At 38.5% G+C, this 21,464-nt stretch overlaps 1 protein-coding gene across 11 annotated transcripts in view; it reads right to left on the bottom strand.

Annotated features, from left to right (window-relative positions):
- NHSL1 (NHS like 1) overlaps positions 1-21,464 on the bottom strand; it is a 272,793-nt gene that overhangs the window by 15,684 nt on the left and 235,645 nt on the right. For 10 of the 11 annotated variants that reach the window (XM_064360639.1, XM_064360640.1, XM_064360633.1 and 7 more), the window contains 2 exons: positions 8,206-8,398; positions 2,929-3,060 (listed from right to left, as the gene is read on the bottom strand). In XM_064360639.1, coding sequence (XP_064216709.1) covers positions 2,929-3,060; positions 8,206-8,260 — 187 coding nt within the window. In that variant the 5' untranslated portion in view covers positions 8,261-8,398. The remainder of the gene's footprint in view (positions 1-2,928; positions 3,061-8,205; positions 8,399-21,464) is intronic. The other variant, XM_064360629.1, reaches the window with a different exon arrangement.

Below are 21,464 nucleotides of genomic sequence, written 5' to 3'. Positions count from 1 at the left end.
AAGCTTTGGAAGTAATCATTAAATATCATACCTTGATTTTAAAGTGTTATATATTGGCTAGTCTCCAGAGTCTATTATTTATGGATATTAAAATAAAAACTGCATATAATTAAGCGTAATATACCTTTGTAATTCACAGAAGTACCTCTCTATGGTTAGATTTTTTAAAAAATCCAAAGCTCCTGGCAACTTGGGCAATGTCTATCGGACAGGGTGCATCTTTCCTAGCGAATGCCTTTCCTTTGGGCCATCGTTTTCTTTTTTGTCTCATTTGTTTGACTCTGCTATACTTCCCCTTATGTCTTATATCTAGAACAAGACTAATTTTAAAGAAAATATGACGTGTCTGTTTTTTATCATCATTATCTAGGTATGATTTGGTAAGCATTACCTAGATATACTACCTGGATAGTATAAGACTTCCAAACCAGAGTCCTTACAAGTATAAAACACTGAGAAAAAAGGCAAGATCAACCAGAAGTCCTGAAAGGACAGAACAAATAAATATATGATCCAATATTTTTGCTAAATAAAACCGTATATAAATGTTAACTCCTCATTCTATCCAGCAATCCTCCAACCAGCCTATCTATAGAATAAGAGTCCTTGTCTAATTATCTTTTTTTAAAAACTAGCTCTTAGATATGGTTGTCTCTGTTGACCTCCAGCTCTAATCTAGGTCATGTCATCAATCGCAATGATATTGACTGTCTCGTGTCTGGCAACGGTCACAACCCAGACGATGTGGGGAAAGCTATTTCTTCCCTCCAGCATTAGTGGCAGTTCCATGTCACATGTAAAAGAGAAATGAATGTGGATTCCATGGATTTAATCACTGATTTAAAAAATACCAGAATTACAAATGACATGATTTACCTACCTGGCCAGATCATTCCAGTAAGATCAAAGAGGCAACAGAGTTGGCTTCCATACTGTCTGGTTCAGTAATAAAAGTGATAAAAATTCATAACTCTCATTCTAGATGTCATATTACATACGCATATAGACAATGCACATGGAATACTTCTGTGTATGTGCATCTTTATTTGGGCCAAACTATCCTTCTGATTTTACAAAGGGCCTAAATGTCTGTTTTTAAAGTCACTCCTTGAAGGCACATCTCTAAAAAGACCAGTTAAAGTATACATGTTGCTGAAGTGCTTTAAGAAATTACTCCATTAACTATCTACTGAACCTATGCTATGAGTACAGATTAGTTTCCAAATTAGTTAGCTGTCACTTCAAGAATGGAAAAAAAGTCTGAAAGAATAAGGCAAAGATAAGCTGAGAGGAGAGAGAGAAGCACACATGTGTCCTTAAGGTAAGTTGAGGGAAGGTGCCTGCAGACCTCAGGTAGTCACAGAGGAACCAGCCCACTAATAGCAGCAGCACGCGGGGCACGAACCAAAGACAGACTTCACGATCCCACGGGAGCAGCTGCAGTCTTGCCTTTGTTTGTAACAAACCAATCCACTCTAGAATAGGACGAGCACCTATATACCATCTGGGTCACTGTGGCTACCTGGAGCAAAGTGACTCTCATCTGACTGTTGCTACGGCACAGAAAGCAGAACATACAAAAGTGGACAGCAGTAAAGGAGAAAATGCCAGCTAAAGAAAAGTGAGTCTGTGCTCTCTAATACAAAGCATTCAAGCCAGGGTGTTTGGGAAAACAAACAGAGAAGCACAATGCCTGCAGCAGCCAGCAGCTGACATCCAACCTCAAGGTGCTGTAACAGACATATCACTGTTACCGGTTAAACTCACTTTGACTAAAAGACTAACTGGAAATCTCAGAAATAATGACTCTGAGTTTCTAGGGTATAACTTTCGAGAGTAAATAAAAATATCAGGTGAAAGTAACTATTGGGAAATAAGTCCATACTTGGCCAAAGAGGAAGGAACATGTTTCAAGACAGGTAGTATTAAGTTTCCTATAATAATCACCATAGTAGCTATTAGGTTTATGGTAGTACCAGGTACTAATCAAGTACCAAAGGCCTCACATGCATAAATTGTTCTCCAATAACTCTATGAGGTAGGTTCTCTTAATATCACCAAGCTCATTTGTTAAATGAGGAAGTAGACTCAGAGAGATGAAGTTAACTGAGGTCACCCAGAGAGCAAGTGGCAGAGTTAGGGTTCAACCAAGCAGGCTGGCACTGGAGTCCTACCCCTAACCCAGGAGTTATGCTATGATGCCTCTGCAGACATTCCTGCTGGGCCCTATTAAAAAACAGGAAGAGGAAGTTAATCTAGAAAGAGGAAAAGAAAAGGATTATCCAAAGCATGTATTAAGATAATCAGAAACAAAACAGGTAAGTAAATGAACAACCCTCTTCACCAGCCAAAACAAATTTTCTATTTTCATCACAGGTTGAACATAAAGAATTAAGAATCTATGAAATTGTTTCACTGAAAGTAATAAAGGTACTATCCAATACAAACGACTATTTTATCTGTATTTACCAACAATCCCAGACTGTTGTTTCTGATGACAAAATGCCACCAGCAGTGTCATTATAGTTATAGTGAAAGTCCATATTCGTAATTTGATGTCCTAGAATGACTCTTCCGTTTCATGAAAACTTAAGATCTAAATGAAAAGTAAATTTAATTGTGGAAATAACTAGTGTTCCATGTCACACAGCGATGATGAGGTAACTATCAATTTCTATCATCCCAGTTAATCGTTTTTATGTAAGCTCTTCCCGAGCCTTGTACCTTCTCCCCAAAATTCAATCAACTCTCTCTCTCCATGGTATGTTAAGATTTGCACCTACTGCCTCATCCAGGAAGGAAGTTGGCCCTTTGGGGCACCAAACGGCTATCAGAATGTATCGATTTTATAAGCACCACAAATGAGGTTAGCGCAGTATGGCGGAGCGGCAGTGAAGGGCAACAGAATACAGTTCTGATGAGCCATACCTAGCTCCTTCTGTATGTTGTCAGGGACTCCTGTAATAGTCTTTCTCCTTTTGACTTTCTTCGGTCGTCTTACCAGAGTGTCTGTGTAAATTAGAGACCGCCGAAGGCTGGCCTGGCGATCGAAATTCTCCCCTAATGCAGAGCAGTAGAACAAGCAAAGCAATGTTATTTTCAAGCAAGCTGACACCATGCACTTTCTTCCAGAAGCTTGTTGTAAAATGATAAGAAGGTATTAATAATGTTAGCCAGTCATATGATGATGAATGCTGAAGGGCAAAAAAGGAAGGAAAGCACATTATCATCGTAAGGCTGTTTTCCAAGTTCTACCTGTGTGTCCTTCCAAAGGAAGCACCTTGATCTCATTTTCAAATGAGCTGGAGTAGCAAATGCAAATTCAATAACACACTGGAAGAGTGATTCTGTGTTATTTAACAAAACAAAATTTTGCAAATGTTTCACATATATCCTCTGGTCACCAAAACCACTCTACATTAGTGTGAAGGTGGTGACGGTAATGAATATGTTTCAATCATCTGGTTATCCTGCAGAGATCAACATTAATTTCTTGCCTTGTGTGCTGAAATAAGTAACTTAATCAAGATATCTTGAATGAAAAGCTTTTTCTTCAATCGAAAAGGCTGACAATTTGGATAGATTGTAGTAACTATGCCATGTCACATAACGATGACAAGATGATGTGACATACAACTACAGTGAAAAATGAAACGCCTTATAATGATAAAGTACTTTTACCACAATGAGACCCAGTAGCACTGCTATTATTAAAGCTGAATTGCTTCTATTTCACAATTACTTTTAAAAGTTGATCTTAATTCAGACATTTCAGGTGATTTTGCAATCAAACCTGGAATGCCACATCATGGGACTTCTTGTTTTCCTTCCAGAGTGTAGGTGTGTTTGATTAACACACCATGAGAAACCATAAAATAATAAAGTATAGTATATAACCGCATCTGTTATAGATTGGTCTGCTTGAGATTACCTGCCAGTTTAAAGTCTTACAGCACTGACCTTTTTGAATGGTTATTTTCCTCAACAAGTTATTTTTAAGTGTGTGTATATACACACACACACACACAAATTACAAACTTCTATCATTTAATGCATACAAGTATAGAAACATTCACTCAGCATTACTGACACACATTCAATGTAGGTATGTTGTGGACAACGTAACTTCTATTTTGGTAAGAAAAAATTGGAAACCTTATCTAATCAAAACAGGGAATAAAAGATCTGAATGATCAAAATACAATTCCCCTACAGAGAAACAAACTTAAATAAATGCTTGCAAACTTGCAAATGCTTACAACTTTGTCGCTAATGGAGAAAAACAGAAATGACTGAGAGAAGACCCTTAAATAGCAGAAGGGGCCAATGCTGTGAAAAAATGGGTCACTAAGTTCAATGGCATAAATGGCACATGTGAGGGGCAAGTCACAACTGCAGTGGTTCATTAGTTCCCTGCAGCAGAAGAAAAAACTCCTTGTATCAAGACATTAAGAACAGACAAAACATTAATAGAAAGTTACACTCGGGCCAGTGTTGTGGCTCATACCTATAATCCCAGCAGTTTGGAGGGCTGAGGATGGATCACTTGAACTTAAGGGTTCCAGACCAGCCTAAGCAACCTGGTGAAACCCCGTCTCTACCAAAAATACAAAAATGGTATCTGGGTGTGGTGGCATGCGCCTGTGGTCCCACCTACTCAGGAGACTGAGGTGGGAGGATCACTTGAGCCTGCGAGGTGGAGGTTGCAGTGAGCTGAGATTGCACCACTGCACTCAGCATGGGCAACAGAGTGAGACCCCCATCTCCAAAAAATAAATTTAAAAAAATTGCATTTAGTCTCCAGTTTTGCTTCCTAGACAAAAACAAAAAATAAAACCACCCAAATTCCAAGAAAATTAAGAAACAAACCATTTGAGGATGAACATCTAAGACACATCCCATTAAAGGCACCAAACACTTGATCTTGCATCATGACCTAAAAAAAAGTCTGTCTCCTCTACTGGATTATACATTTTTTGAGGGCACAGACTGTGATGCATGTACTTTAACATCCCCTATGGCACTCAGCTAATGCCTGGCACAAAGCAGGTATTCAATAAATATCTGTGAATTTAATCACTGCCTTTAATTGAAAAACGGCATTCATCAGTCATGGTTACTATTTAGAAATAAACTTGGGAAGTCTCTGGGCACACTCTGGCTCTGGAGGCTGCCCAATTCATGAACCATTCATTGTTCAATTAAACCCTTTTAAATTAAAAAATAATAATAAACTTGGACAGCTCAAACATCAGTACAAAGCCAGTTTGTAAAAATTCTTTAAGCATGTTTATCCACTACTCTTATCTTCCAGGTGGAAGAGCTGTTATCCCACATAGCAGATTATAGAACATATTTATATGTACATATTACTTTAAATATTTTTTCCTCTTTAAGTTTTAGAACATGTCTGGTGCCCCCAAGACTATAACTAAAGAGATTAAACAATTTGCAAGCTAGCAGCTCATGGTGCTAACATTCTACCTCTATGCGTAGTAGGCTGCAATTGCCATTTTTTTTTCCTACTGAGTCTTACTAGGAAAATCAAACTAGAGGCTCAATGCTCACCCTAACTAATGAGCACATAACAATTCCCTAAAGGAAATTGTTTTTTTAAATCTCAAATATCTTCTAGGACTTTAGAAATATATAATTTAAAGAGCAGGGAGCTGTATAACCTATGTCAATTCAACCATTAAAAGTGAACATTTTAAATTTATTGTTTTTTATGCCAGATTAGAAAAACTAATTCTTTAAGAAATATGTGTGCGTACATGTGAACACACAGATGTAGAAAATGGATCAGTAAATATGTGAGTAGGTATTATATTTACTCTTGGCATTTCTGCAAAATGTTAACCACTCAATTAAAAGTAAATTACATTTTGACATAACTCATATTGCTCTTTCTTTATTGTCATTCACCTTTCGTGTGTAGCATTTTAAAGGTCTCTCTTTAAACTCTAATTCATCTCTACTTAGTCATCAAATAGGATAGAATTAAAGCTCAGAGACATGACACTGTCTTCTGTTGTGACAGCGTAATTCATTGCAAATAATTCTTCATTCCTGAAACTCTAGCTACTTTATTTTAAATCTCATAAGCTCAAGACAATGCATTTCACCTTAATTCCATTAAGGATTGTCATATTTCATAGCACAATCTTCTTATCTTCTAATATTATTTCGTAGGCATTTAATTATATATAATGTAATTACATTTCTGCTGCATCTAATCAATCAAATAATGTAAATTCATTTTCTTATAGAAAATAAGTAGCCATATATTTCACTGAGCAATAAGCATTATACTTTGTTCTAAAACAGTTATACTTTTAAAAATAATCTTTAAAAAATATGATCTAGGTAGATAGCATATTCAGAAAGATCAATAACATTGTTTGCAGAGAAAATGGATTAAAATGGCCTGCTATTCTTTTACGGTTTAAGTAATATAAATGTGGAAAAATATATACTGATTTGAAAATAATTCATGTACTTATTTATTAAATTTCTATGGAATTCAAAGTATGATTTCTAAATGTAATTTCTAAATATCTGGTAAGGTTTTAAAAAAATCTTCAGTGACTATGAAAATGCTATTAGCCCTCTACAAGCTCACCAATGCCATGGCAAAAAGCTTTCTAAAGCTTTCTAAAAGCAGTAGCTTCAGAAGCACAGCAAGGATGCTATGAGTTTCCAGAGTAAATGTTCATGAAAACTCATTCTTTTTGGTTACCTAGTTTTTTTGTTAGCTTTTGGCCTCAAGGGCCCTGCTTTGTATGAACTGATTATCAATGACCACTACTAGTCATCTATTTCCATCGAACACACAATTCAATTAACAGTTGAAGCTATTAACTCTTCACATGTCTATTTTGTACTTTGTACCCTCCCCAAACCACTGACTCATGCTCCCTGTGGGCTATGAAGGTGATAAGGCAGGAAATTTTAATATCTTTTTTTTTTTAGGCAGAGTTTCTCTTTTTTTTGCCCAGGCTGGAGCACAATGGTGCAGTCTCTCGGCTCACTGCAACCTCTGCCTCCCAGGTTCAAGCGATTCTCTTGTCTCAGACTCCTGAGTAGCTGGGATTACAGGTGCATGCCACCACGCTTGGCTAATTTTGTATTTTTAGTAGAGACGGAATTTCACCACGTTGGCCAGGCGGATCTTGAACTCCTGACCTCAGGTGATCCGGCTGCCTTGGCCACCCAAAGTGCTGGGATTACAGGCGAGAGCCACTGTGCCCAACCAATTTTGATAACTTTTTAAAGGCTCTCCTAAGTTCATCAAAGATCATCTTTGAATTTTATGTCCCTTGTTGTTACCTTGTCACAAATAATTATAGGCTGAGTATTGTATTCTGAACTTGAATTTCAGGTTTGGCAACTAATATTTGTATTCCAGCTTAATATAACATATTTTGAAAATTTTACATTCATAAGAAATTTCGCTTAAGTAATGTCTCCTTTTTTCTACTTTAGAAAATTTCTAGAAAATCTATCATTCAGAAACATCACAAAATAATTATTTCTTTACTTCTGTAAATATTACTTAACCTATTTTTTTTTTTTTTTTGAGACAGAGTCTCACTCTGTCACCCAGGTTGGAGTGGAGTGGCCCAATCCCAGATTCAAGCAATTCTCCTGCCTCAGCCTCCCAAGCTGCTGGGACTACAGGCACCCACCAACATGCCTGGCCAACTTTTGTATTTTTAGTAGAGATGGGTTTCACCATATTTGCCAGGCTGGTCTCAAACCCCTGACCTTGTGATCTGCCTGCCTCGGCCTCCCAAAGTGCTGGGATTACAGGCGTGAGCCACCGCGCCTGGCCTTACTTAACCCTTTAGAAGAGAAATATGTAATTTTTCTTCATACCTAGGACCACATTTACAAGATGTTTCCGTATAACCAAAGGCTTACTAACAAGCAATTTAATTAAGAGACACTCTTAAGATGAATCGTTGGACCACTGAGTTCTTTGACACCAATGTTTGGCGACATAGTCTTCTGACCCAACAAGCAGTAGATACATTATATGCATACACATATGTAGTTTTAATATTCCTTTCAGTAAACAAAGAGCATGAAGTCAGACCACAGCTATTCACCTCTGATGTAGCAATGAAATGCTAACAGCATATAACAAAAGCTGTAGTCATTCTCCCAAGTACATTCTGAACGTGTCTGCCTGGCAAAGCGTACCAGTTATGTTAATAGGCACCACATCAGCCTGGACTGTTTGGGCTTGCTGTCGCATCTTCTCTTCTGGTGTTGGCAGTGGAAGCGACTTGGTCCAGTTCGTCTGAGTATTAAGGTCGGAGAAGTCATTTGAGGTTGGTGTTTTAGGTCTCCTGATGGAAATAAATCTTTCTTCTTCTGATGAAGAGAGAGAACACTGCAGAGAAAAAAGAAGCAGCAGCCACAGTGTATAAAGAGCTGGCAGAAACATTTTAAAATATATTTCTTATTGTTAAAAATTAGATTGGTTTAAAGGAAGCCCAAATGATTGGTCGCTTTTAGGAACAGAAGCAGTGGTTTGCTCATCCTCTTGAGTCTGACCCATAATATGCATGATTCACACTGGCCTTAGTCTATAAATTGTGAGGACTGCAAAAGGTTCTGCTGACCCACCAAATCTTTGAAGTCCTTTCTGCCTTCCCTCTATATATTGTGATCAGAAAGCTCATTGAATGGCCGGGCACAGTAGCTCATGCCTGTAAGCCCAGCACTTTGGGAGGTTGAGGTGGCTGCATCACTTGAGATCATGAGTTCAAGATCAGCCTGGCCAACATGGTGAAACCACGTTTCTACTAAAAATAAAAAAAATTAGCTGGGCATGGTGATGGGCATCCATAATCACAGCTACTTGAGAGGCTGAGGCAGGAGGATGGCTTGGACCCAGGAGGCGGAGGTTTCAGTGAGCCAAGATCATGTCACTGCACTCCAGCCTGGACAAAAGAGTGGAGACTCTGTCTCAAAAAAATAAAATAAAAAAAAAAGCAAGCTTGTGGATTTCGTTTAACATTAAAGCCTAGAGACAAATATAATGGCTGTGGCCATCAGTTTCCATTTTTATTAAAATTTAGTTTTGCTCAAAGTAATTTTTATCCTCAATCTTATTTCCTTCAGGCCTTAACTTCAAGGGACATTTAGAAAATGATAGAGCTATTGTTGTTCAACTATTTCTGCCCTTCTGAAGCCATTTATATGGGAAAAAATCAGTGTGAAATTGTTCAATTATAAGAAGCTGACTAAAGCCCTGCTCTGCCTTATCAAAATTCTGCGAAAACATTTCTAGCAGTGTCTGTTTTGATATGGGTTAATATCCTAACTGTAGAGCCCTTCTTCAATACCTTTCTTTCCCATAACACCTGAAAGAGTGCAAGCAAGAAAGTTGTGCTGGCAAGCATTTTACGATGGACTTCACCCTGGCTCCATGGCAGCTGGTTCTGTGACTAAGACGCTCCAAGAAGCCCAAATGAATGCAGGTGCTTAGGAACAAAACAAAATGGGTAATTGACTTTTGTGGGGGAAATGGAGCTTATAATATAAAATAAATATGTAAGAACTGCTCTTTAAGTCGGAAGCATTTAAACGGAACTACCACTTATGAAAATAAAGCTTTTAGAAAAAATTTTACTGAAGAATAAAGTCAGTGAACCTTCCCAAAGGGAATACCTGTACAACCAGCACTCAGTTGAACACACTCCCCCATCCCAACCACATACTTCCAAATGAGGGTAACTGCTATCGTGACTTCTAATACCACAGTTTTGTTTTGTCTACATTTGAACTTTCTATAAAGGGAATCACACTGTCTGTTTTCTTTTGTGACATATTTCTTTCATTTAACATTATGTTTCTGAGGATTTATTTATCTTTACAAGGCATGTTTTAACCCTTCTAGATTTAATGCAAGTTTCTAAGAGGACACAGATGAGAAAAATACAGAAATGCATGGGTTAGAAATTTCAGGCCGGGTGTGGTGGCTCATACCTGTAATCCCAGCACTTTGGGAGGCCGAGGCAGGCGGATCACCTGAGGTCAGGAGTTCAAGACCACCCTGACCAACAGGAGAAAACCCATCTCTACTAAAAATACAAAATTAGCCAGGCGTGGTGGCACATGCCTGTAATCTCAGCTACTTGGGAGGCGGAGGCAGGAGAATCACTTGAATCTGGGAGGTGGAGGTTGCAGTGAGTCAAGATCGCACCACTGCGCTCCAGCCTGGGCAACAAGAGCAAAACTCCGTTTCAAAAAAAAGAAATTTCAAACATAAAAACACTGTCATCACTGTTTACTGCTGCTGCATTCATCTTGCTGCAAAAATCTGTGTTTATTCTACAACTACTAGAGCTCTATAAATCTGAAAAAGACTAGGTAAGAGCTAATGAAAATAGTTTGGTGTTGGGAATAAGGCCCTAGACTAAGAATCCAAAGACCTGAGTCTGTTCCTAAACTTTGATGTTTCCTTTGCTGTAAAATGGGGCCACAGAGCCTATCTCTATGCATCCACAGAGGTGCTCTGAGGACCTAATAAGATGATAAATGTGAAAGTGTCTATGACTGTTAAATATCACGGATATAGGCAGGGAACAGTGGTTCATGCCTATAATCCCTGCACTTTGGGAGGCAGAAGCGGGTGGATCACAAGGGTGAGACTATCCTGGCCAACATGGTGAAACTCTGTCTCTTCTAAAATACAAAAAAATTAGCTGGGCATGGTGGCGCATGCCTCCGTAATCTCAGCTACTCAGGAGGCTGAGGCAGGAGAATCACTTGAACTCAGGAGGTGAAGGATGCAGTGAGCCGAGATCGCACCATTGCACTCCAGCCTGGCAACAAAGCAAGACTCAGTCTCTCTCTCTCTCTCGCACACACACACGCACACACACACACACAATCATGGATATGAAGGTGGTACTGATATAAATATGACTTTAGAAAAGCAAAGTCATGAATTGACACGTACTTATTTTTTTCTTTTACCACAAGGAGACTAACAATAATAAAGGCAGGTGTTAAATCATATAATTAGATATCTCAATACATTTACTTGATGTTTTTAATACATAATATACATTGAATGATCATCCAGTTTCTTTTCCACCTAAGGACAATGTTTGTAATTAAATTGACAAATACACTCCATTTATAAACTGAGCATGTTACTGGTGTCTTATAATACTAAATTGTACTATATCTGTTGATATTTGATCTGATTCTGGTTAAAAGGATTAATACAGACAGATCCTTAAAGATAATCAAAGAGGTTTTTGAGCCAGCAGCAGCTATGCCACACTGATGTAAATCAATTACTTCCAGTCTTTTTGGGGTCACGACACTTGTTAAATTTGATTTATAATACATATTCTCTACCCTTAAGATGTAGACATGCATGCACCAGCACGCACGCGCACGCGCGCGCGCACACACACACACACACACACAAGTACACGAAAATTAATGTCACTGAAGAATTTCAGGGCAGTTTGTATAAAGGCCACATGTCTGAGGTTGAATCTCAAGCTAGTAAATTAGAGGATTACTCCAATTTCCTGATACACATGCATACATATAATTTTTCAGGCAACCTTGAATTATAGTATAAATTTTGATGGCAATACGAAGCAAATCCTAACCAGAAAGGTTTAAAAGAAAGAAAAGTAAAGGTTTCAGACTACAGCTCTCTATGCCCTGTAGTAAGGGCTTCCTTTTCCACATGACATCTGCCGTGGGAGCAGGAAGAAGCACTGTCTACCGTTTGTAAGCATCTCAATGGTGCTCATCAGCCCCACTAACCTACTTTTCTTCTAGTTGACTGATAGTGTCAGAATTGATAACTCTCATAATGAAACAGCACTTCCCCGTAGGGACAATCACCAGGGATCACTCCAACATGACAACTGACAAAGACAGTCCATTTTGTAAAGTGCTCCCTTCTCTTACAAGAAAATTTCCCAGACAAGCAGGGCACAGATAAAATTAGATGCAAATGTGACTGTGATACAGTACCGCAATCTACTAAAGGACATAAAACACCAGGATGGATGACTTCCAGGATGATTGACTCCCATTCCTCCCAGTGTGCATAAACACAGCAGGGGAACAGAAAAACCTCCCGTATCTCAATGGCAGAACACAACATGATTAGCCCGTTAAGATGGACATGGTAACACTGAATTACTACATTGACCTCTTAACTATCTCCATTTTCCTGTGCTTGTTGACCATCCTCCCCTGCTCCTCCCCTTCTAATAGTCTACTCTCAACACTGCAGGCAAAAGGATCTTTTCAGAAATGTAAGTCAGATCATGTTGCTCCTTTGTTCAAATCCTCCAAAGTTATTACTGTGACCTCTAAGACCCTACATGATCTACCAGCTGGCCACTGTCATCTCCCTGACTGCATTTCCTACTATTCTTTCCCATATTTATTCTACTCCAGCCACACCATCCTCCATGCTGTACCTTGTATGTTCCATGGACACTCCTGCCTCAGGGCCTTTGCACTTGCTGTTCCCACAGCCTGAAATGCTCCTCCCATAGACATCCACACAGACAGCCCCTTCGTTTCCTTTAGGTCCCCTTAAGAGTCTTCTTTTGTTGGGGTCTCACCTGCTGATCCTATTCAGTTTCAACTTCTTTCTAATATTTTGTTTCCCCTTTCCCTGCTCTCTTTTTTCCTCTTTAGTACATATAACTAGTATACATATATTTTGTGAATCTTGTCTCTCCGACAAGAATACAAGTTCCATGAGGCTTCAAATCAGAATTGCATAGAAGATTATTTCAGAATTTGAGCTTCAGAAGGGCTACCATTTAGTAACTGATGGCTACATGCCTTGCCCTGGGTGCAGGCTTTAGAGAATTTATCTCACTTAATCTTCGCAGTATTTGCCTTGTTTAATAAATAAGGAAGTGGAGATTCAAAGGAGTAAAGTAACTTGACTTTTGGAAAGTTCATAAGGGGGCAGCTGAGATTAGGAGCCAGAACTGACTCCAAAGTCTCTCCTGTGAAACAGTGTAAAATAACAAGGTTGCGGCAATATTTACAACAAATTACTAGGTCTTCTGGTCTCAAAACAAAATCTCCCTTTTTATCTGTAAATAAGAACAAAACCTTTTGAAAATCTATACAAGCAAAAAACAGTGTGTCCCAGCATCTTGGCACTGTCATTTACCAGCTGTATGTTTTGATCAACTCAATCTCCCCATATAGAGAACAGAATGACCCAAGTAGCTTTCAAATGCTTCATGTTAATGAAATCCCTCAATATAGGGTGACTTTTAAAAAAAATTGAGTTTAAGATTGCTTTAGTCCCAGAACTTAAATGCAGTTTTGGGATCTGTCAATTGGTTAATAATGTTCACCAATACCTCATATCCTGGTCCTGGAAGGAATGGAGAGTCACAAATGAAACGTAAGCCCTGATTCCTTGTGTCAGATTGCTTCATTTAGAAAGGGAGAGAAACAGGCAACACCGACAGTTACTTTGTAGTTTTGGATGCTGGAAGACCTGCATTTTACAGACTGCTAGGTCCTGCCTGGAAATCAAACAAGCTCCCACCAGATAGACAGTGTGGGGCCTGAAATAGGGTCTCTTTCCCATATCGTCTCATATGAAATATGCTCTCTTTCTCAGAACAGTGAACTGATCCAAAAGTGGGATTAACTAAGAAACACAAATTAGTGCAGTCTTTTTTGTTTTGATTTGTTTGTAAAAGTTAGAAAACGGAATTATAGCCAGAGCTAAACTTAGCACTCATTTAGAATTATTACATGAAAATGGAGAACAGATGAAACCATACAGAACACTATTTAAAAAGACACCAACATACATTCCAGTCCTTTTTGGAAGACACTTAGTCTTTGATGCTCTTCCTCCTAGAATCAAATCTCTTGTGTTGACTCTTGGTTTTCAAGATCTTTAATAGTTTAATAAAGTCCCAAAACGTCTGCAGCCTTTTGTGGCTATGTCCTTCTTCTGCCTTTAGCAGACTTAGATATGAGAGACCCTGACTTATTTCTGTTTTCTGTGCATTTCTTTTTGTTTGTTTGTTTATTTCTCCTGGTGTGAACAACAACAGAAAAAGTGGGGGTAGTAGAAATAAATCCACACAGAAGCACAGTTCATGGTTCATCTAGCAACTCCATAATGGCCTACAGGTGACTTCCACATCCATATTATTAAGTCACTTTAATTGTTCATTTTTTCTTTTCTTTTGAAACGGAGTCTCACTCTGTTCCCCAGGCAGGAGTGTAGTGCAGTGGCGTGATCTCAGCTCACTGCATCCTCTGCCTCTTGGGTTCAAGCAATTCTCCTGCCTCAGCCTCCCAAGTAGCTGGGATGACAGGTATGCCAGGCTAATTTTTGTATTTTTAGTAGAGTTGGGGTTTTGCCACATTGGCCAGGCTGGTCTTAAACTCTTGACCTCAGGTGATCCACCTGCCTCGGCCTCCAAAGTGTTGGGATTACAGATGTGAGTCACGGTGCCTAGCCTCATTGTTCATTCTTTCGTAAATATTATATTAGTCCCTTTACCTCAAATCTAATTGCTTTATCAAGAGCTCTAAACTTTCTTTTCTGTTGTTTTTGAGATGAGGTCTGGCTCTTTTGCCCAGGTTAGAGTGCAGCAGAGCAATTATAGCTCATGGCAGCCTCAGGCTTCTGGGCTCAAGCCATCCTCCTGCCTCAGCCTCCAAAGTGCTGAGATTACAGGTCTGAACTACCGCACCAGGCCCTAAGAGCTCTAAACTTTCTTATCACACAGCAAATTAAAATATTTTGGATTTTAACTGTCCCATATGAAGTGATCCTTTCCTCAAATTAATGAAAATACTTAATTAGAACATATATGTCTTATTTGTAATCATATATTGGTATAACAGATTATGTATAAAAATTATATAACATCATGAATATTCAAGAACTCACTACCCAACCCATGACTTAAAATATTACTAATAAACTGCATCTCATGCCCCCATCCCATCTCCCTACTTCCCCAGAGGTGACCACTAGCCTGAATTTTGTGTTCCTAATTACTCTTGGTATATGTGTGCATGTATGTGTGTCTGTGCATAAATTTGCTTTGACTTTTATAAAAACAGTATTATTCTCTTTGTGTTTTTGTCTTACTATTATCTTTCTAAGACACAGCCAGTTGTGTGAAACTATACTTCATTCATTTCGCTGGGGTACACATTCCACACCAGTACTACATTTATTTATTCATTTTTTAACTGATGGTCGATTATGTTGTAAAAGATGCTCTTTGTATTATCTCAACAACGCAAAACTCCCTATAAGAGAATGGTTAGGAGGAAAGGGCTGTGGCAAAGGCTCTATTCCCTGTACACTCATTACTAGAAGGAAAACATGAGCTCTGGAGTCTAGGTTTAAATCCTGGTTTTGCTTTTAGGGGTGACAGATGTGTTCACTATCTTGATTATGGTAATGGTCTCCTGTGTGTATACATATGCCAAAATTTATTAAGTTACATCTTTAAATATGTATATATTTAAATATATGCAGATTATTTTATGTAAGTTACACTTCAATAAAAGTGTTTTAAAAAAGAAAGATCTTGTTTCAGTATTTAAAAGCTATGTGATCTTAGGCAAGTGATCTAATCTCTCCAAGATACAGTTTTCTCATCCATGATATGGGCATAATCAAAGCTACCTTGCATGGTTGCAATAAATACTGAATATATTCACATCTAGCACTGAGCACAGTCCCTGGCGCCTGAGCCTTTCCATGTGCCAGGTGCTTGGCATCATACTGGAAACAGAGATCAACAAGATAGGGATGCTGCCCATTAATCTGGAAGAGAAGGCAGGTATGAATAGACCCTGATTATAGAGTAGTGGGACGTAAATAGCAAGAGAAACTGGAACGGGTCACTAGAGACACTCTCGCTGGTTTGCAGGCAAAAAGGCCTGGGAATGACAGACTCCAATTTTCTTATTTTTGCCTGTTATGGCATAGAGTGAGAAGGTGCCATAACTGCAGAGCAGTGAGCATCAACTCATTTGTGTTTCTACAGTGTCCTGAAATTGAGAGACCCAGTAACATATGATTGCATACAGAGTAATCACTTCTAGACTGTAAGCTACCCTAGGCCAAGAACGGAATCCATATACTGAGACCAAGTAGCGCTTAAAAACTTTTTTGAGGGGAAGAAAAAATTGAGTGTACCAGACAAGTCAAAGAGGAATAAGAGAGGACAAAATCAGGCATAATAAGGAGGAACTGGGGTAATTTAGTGATCTTGCCCTTTTGCTTAACCAGCATGGTGCAGTGAAAAGAAAAGAGCTCCAAAGAGCCCACATTCGCACGCTCCCTGGTGCTTTCGAGCTATGTGATCTTGAGAAAGCCATTTTATGTTTCTGAGTCTCCACTTTTAGATTAACTATTTAATCTTTTACTATAACGATTGGGGGAGTAACCAAAGTTTTATAAAACAGACATTGTCTATTGAATCATTTTCTTTGAAGTGTGGTTTGAAATATCAAGCAGCTATTAAAATAATCTGTTTCATGGGGTTTCTTATGGAAAATAAGATCTAATTTGTAAAAAAGTTCTATATTTTAACGTGTTCCATGATGAACAAGTTAGCAATAGCATAATCACTGGTAGTTCTACATACAGATAACCTGTAAAGGCATGACAATCAGAGATTTGTCAGTAGCTGCTGCTACCTCTCAAATTTATTGCCTTGGGCAGGAAATTCTATGTGGGTGGAACAAAAGACATGATGTTTGGGAGAGTGGCCATATTTTTATAAAAACAGACATTGTCTATTGAATCATTTTCTTTGAAGTATGGTTTGAAATACCAAGTAGCTTAATAATACTCATCATCGTCATTTGGGCACCTGCTGTGAGCCAGGCACTGTGCTACGGGTTTCACAAACATTAATTTACTTCAACCTCACACCAACTCTCCAAGACAGGTAGAGTAACTAAGTAATTTTATCAAAACCAGACACATTGAGAGTGAAAGGGTGTGCAATTAATAATTAGTCAGAATAACAGCTGTAAACCAGAGCTGTCCTAAGCAAACCAGAACATGTGGCTTATATCTCTTTACAGTTGAGGAAACTGAACCTCACAGACGAAAGCAACTTATCCAAGGCCACTGAGCTCTGACAGGTGGAAAAGCTGCCCCAAACCAACACTCCCAAGCATCATGTTAAATAAGCCTCCTGTGTTTACAGGTATGGCAGCAAGGTTACTATATTTTCTTCAAAGTCTTCCTTTGACTTAAATATTTCTTATCAACAAAGCCGAAAACAGAAGCTGACATGCCAGTTCAAAGAGTAACAGGAAATATGGAAATTTCTATCTCTATCACTACTGTTAAAGCCAACTGTTGACTGCCAAAAATGCATCTCTTTAGGGTGAATTTTATACAAGAGATTGCATAACTCATGGTTGCTATCCTTTCTGCTACGACAATGGGGACTCTGTGAATGTTTCTCAGATTCAGTGAACATACCATCAAATATAACCTCCAATAATGACAGGTGGAAAAATTCCCTGTCAACTCAGAGTAAGTATTTTGGCACTGATAACTGACCTCCCTTCAAATGCAAGAACCTCTTTGGCAGTAGTTGGTATATGCTGAAAACTGAAAAGACAAAAAAGTCAAAAATAGAACACAAAGCAATGGCATACTCTTTCATTTCAGAGTTGAAGAAAAAGATATTTTCTGGAATTTCCTTCTTCTTCTTCTTTTATTTATTTATTTTTTTGAGACAGAGTCTCACTCACTCTGTCACCCAGGCTGGAGTGCAGTGGCACAATCTCAACTCACTGCAACCTCCACCTCCCAGATTCAAGCAATTGTCCTGCCTCAGCCTGAGTAGCTGGGACTACAGGTGCATGCTACCATGTCCAGCTAATTTTTATATTTTCTTTTTTTTTTTTTTAATTTTTATAATTTAAAACAGGGGAAAGTGTGAGAAACAGGGTTTCACCATGTTGGCCAGGCTAGTCTGGAACTCCTGACTTCAAGTGATCCGCCCACCTCAGCCTCCCAAAGTGCTGAGATTACAGGCATGCAGCACCATGCCTGGCTTATTTTCTGGAATTTCTAAATTGCTTTGCCAATAGCACTTCTTTTTTCCATGCATCATACTTACATTTAGATGATAAGCATAACATACACAATTGGAAATACTTCAAACAATTTTCTTCTTGCTACACTATATTCCCACTTTGAACATCAAAGATATGTGTGGATCTCATTAGCAAAACACCTTTCTTCATACCATAATACATAGAGTCCTACTTGGTGTTTCACATTAGGATAATGAGGATAATTACTCTAGAACAATTAGCCAGAGTAAATAACCAGAATAGATGTCCTCTAGGTTCTCTTTTCTAATTTGTATGTCCTTAACCTTTGCCTTATCGGCAACTTGTCTTAAGCACATAATGGATTTTTAATATTTATTGAATGTAAATTAGATGCTTTATGTAAGAAATACCTCTTTAGATGTCAATTAATTTGTTAACTCACACATCCCTTCTATACAGTCATTGCTCTTTGTACCATACCCCTCCCCTCAACACCTACTAGGAAATACAAAAGATTTTCCAGATCAAATTTCCCCTCCAAGCTGACTTTTATGCACTGTGTATTTAAAATGATCCCAACTGTTAGGGTGATCTTAAGAACATGAATCATGGTTAGAGGTCCTAGTCTTAACATGGAAGACCATACTGCTGGCTTGGAGCCCCTTTCAACAGTTACTGGATTCCCACCTGATTTCAAATGATAGCTTGATGATCTACGAAATCCCATGAAGATTTAGGTCTATTTGTAGACCTCTACTCTGTTTTAAATATTTTGTTCTACTGGTTTGTACATTCAGCTGCCACACGGGAGGAATCTCTGACTCTATGCTCTCATACCTGATCAAGGCAGTTCTTCCTTACTGCTCTTTCGTTTTACCGCTTTCCTAGCTACAAACTTTAGATTAAGCTCTCTTAGTCTTCTCTCTCCTCCTGTCACCCCTCAAAGTACCCTCAGATCAAGACAAAACAGAACAGTCTGTAATCCCAGCACTTTGGGAGGCCAAGGTGGGCAGATCACTTGAGGTCAGGAGTTCGAGACCAGGCTGGCCAAAATGGTGAAACCCCATCTCTACTAAAAGTCTAAAAGTTAGCTGGGCGTAGTGGCACATGCCTGTAACTCCAGCTGCTGGGGAGGCTGAGGCACAAGAATTCCTTGAACCCAGGAGGCAGAGGGTGCAGTGAGCCAAAGTCACGCCACTGCACCCAGCCTGGGCAACAAAGTGAGTGAGACTCCCTCTCAAAAAAAGAAAGACAAAACAGAACAAATCTACTCACATTTTTATTGGTATTGTGTTAATCTTATAAATTAACTTGGGCACTTAGGCAGAATTGATAGCTTTTTGATATTAACTCCTCTGAGGATGTGATATGTCTTTTCAGTTATTCAAATCTTATTTGTGTCCTATAGTTTTTGTTGTTGTTTTTGAGACAAGAGTCTTGCTCTGTCGCCCAGGCTGGAGTGCAGTGATACGATCTTGGCTCACTCCAACCTCCACTTCCTGGGTTCTCCTTCCTTAGCCTCCCGAGTAGCTGGGATTGCAGGTGCACACCACCACACCAAACTGCTTTTTGTATTTTTAGTAGAGATGGGGTTGTGCCATGTTGGCCAGGCTGGTCTTGAACTCCTGACCTCAAGTTATCCACCCGACTTGGCCTCCCAGAGTGCTGGGATTACAGGTATGAACCACCATTCCTGGCCATATTGTATTTTGTTGTTGTTGCTGCTGTTCTGAGATGGAGTTTCGCTCTTGTTACCCAGGCTGGAGTGCAATGGCGCAATCTTGGCTCACCACAACCTCCGTCTCCTGGGTTCAGGCAATTCTCCTGCCTCAGCCTCCCAAGTAGCTGGGATTACAGGCACGCGCCACCATGCCCAGCTGATTTTTGCATTTTTAGTAGAGATGGGGTTTCACCATGTTGACCAGGATGGTCTCGATCTCTTGACCTCGTGATCCACCCGTCTCGGCCTCCCAAAGTGCTGGGATTACAGGCGTGAGCCACCGCGCCCGGCCGCATATTGTATTTTTTAAAGTTTCTTTCATATAGAACTTGCCCTTTTCTTATTAAGTTTATCTGTACTTTGTAATAGCTGTTTTAAATAGATTTTTCCTGTTGTATCTTCTAATTTGACTTTGTGGATATGAAAGTTATTGAATTCTGCATATTAATTTTATACCTTACTATATCATTGAACTCTGTTATTTATAGAAGTTTTGTAATATTATTTTCTTGGATTTATCTAGTATATAGACTTAACCATGGACAAAGAGTGATAATATAATTTCAATCTTTCTCACCTTTGCACCTTTTATTCTATAGCTTTTCTGATTGTGTCGGATTCCCATGGTATGGGAATCTTCCCATACCATGCTAAGTGGTTATAATGATAGTGAATGTCCTTCTCTTGTATCTAATGGGAACAGCCCATTAAAAATTGTTGGATTTGGAGGACAAGGCACATAAACTTTGTTCTATTGTATTTTTTTAAATCAAGAATGGCTGTTAAATTGTACCAAATAACTTGTCAATATCTACAGTTTTGACTATATAAAAGTTTTCTCTTCAGATCTATTAATATTATTAATTTATAATTAGATTACCTAGTATCGAACATCTTTGCATTACTGTTGGAATAAACCCAGGTTGATTTTGGAATATTTCTTTTAATGAGCTGTTAGATTATGTTTACTAATGTTTTATTTCTGATCTCTAATGCCAATATTCATGAGTGAGACTGGCCAGTTAATTTTCTGCTTTGTACTATCTTTGCCAGGATTTGGCATCAGTGTTAAACTAATTTATTAAAAAGAACTGCACTTTTCTCTTTTTTCCCTTTGCTTTGAAAAAGTTTTAAGCATTGGACTTATCTACTCTTAAAAATCTTTGGTAGAAGACCACCCTCACCCAACACACATGAGACCATCTGGGCTTGGCATTTTTTTCAATTGAATGTAAATGTTTGATAAAATTTCTTTTTCCATGGTAATCACTCTGGTAAAATATTTACTCTTTTCTAGGGTCAGTTTTGATACATTGCATAAATTGGAAAATCAGTGTCAAAATTACGTATCTCCCATCTATCAAAATATGATATATATCAGCCCTCTATATCTGTGGGCTCTGAATCTGTGGATTCAACCAACCATGGATTAAAAGTATTTGAACAAAAAATAAAAGAATGGCTGTGTCTGTAACTGAACATATACAGACATTTTGTGTCATGATTCCCTAGACAATACAGTATAACTGTTTACAAAGCATTTACACTATATTAGTTACTATAAGTAATCTAGAGATTATTTAGTATATGAGAGAATATGCATAGGTTATATGCAAATACTACATCTTAAATAAGGGACTTGAGCATCCAT

This window comes from Aotus nancymaae, unplaced genomic scaffold (genome assembly GCF_030222135.1).
Source record: "Aotus nancymaae isolate 86718 unplaced genomic scaffold, 86718_ANA_hifiasm-v0.15.2.pri h1tg000040l, whole genome shotgun sequence".
In the NCBI taxonomy this organism is placed as follows: Eukaryota; Metazoa; Chordata; class Mammalia; order Primates; family Aotidae; genus Aotus; species Aotus nancymaae.
This window is presented reverse-complemented; position numbering and strand designations above follow the sequence as displayed.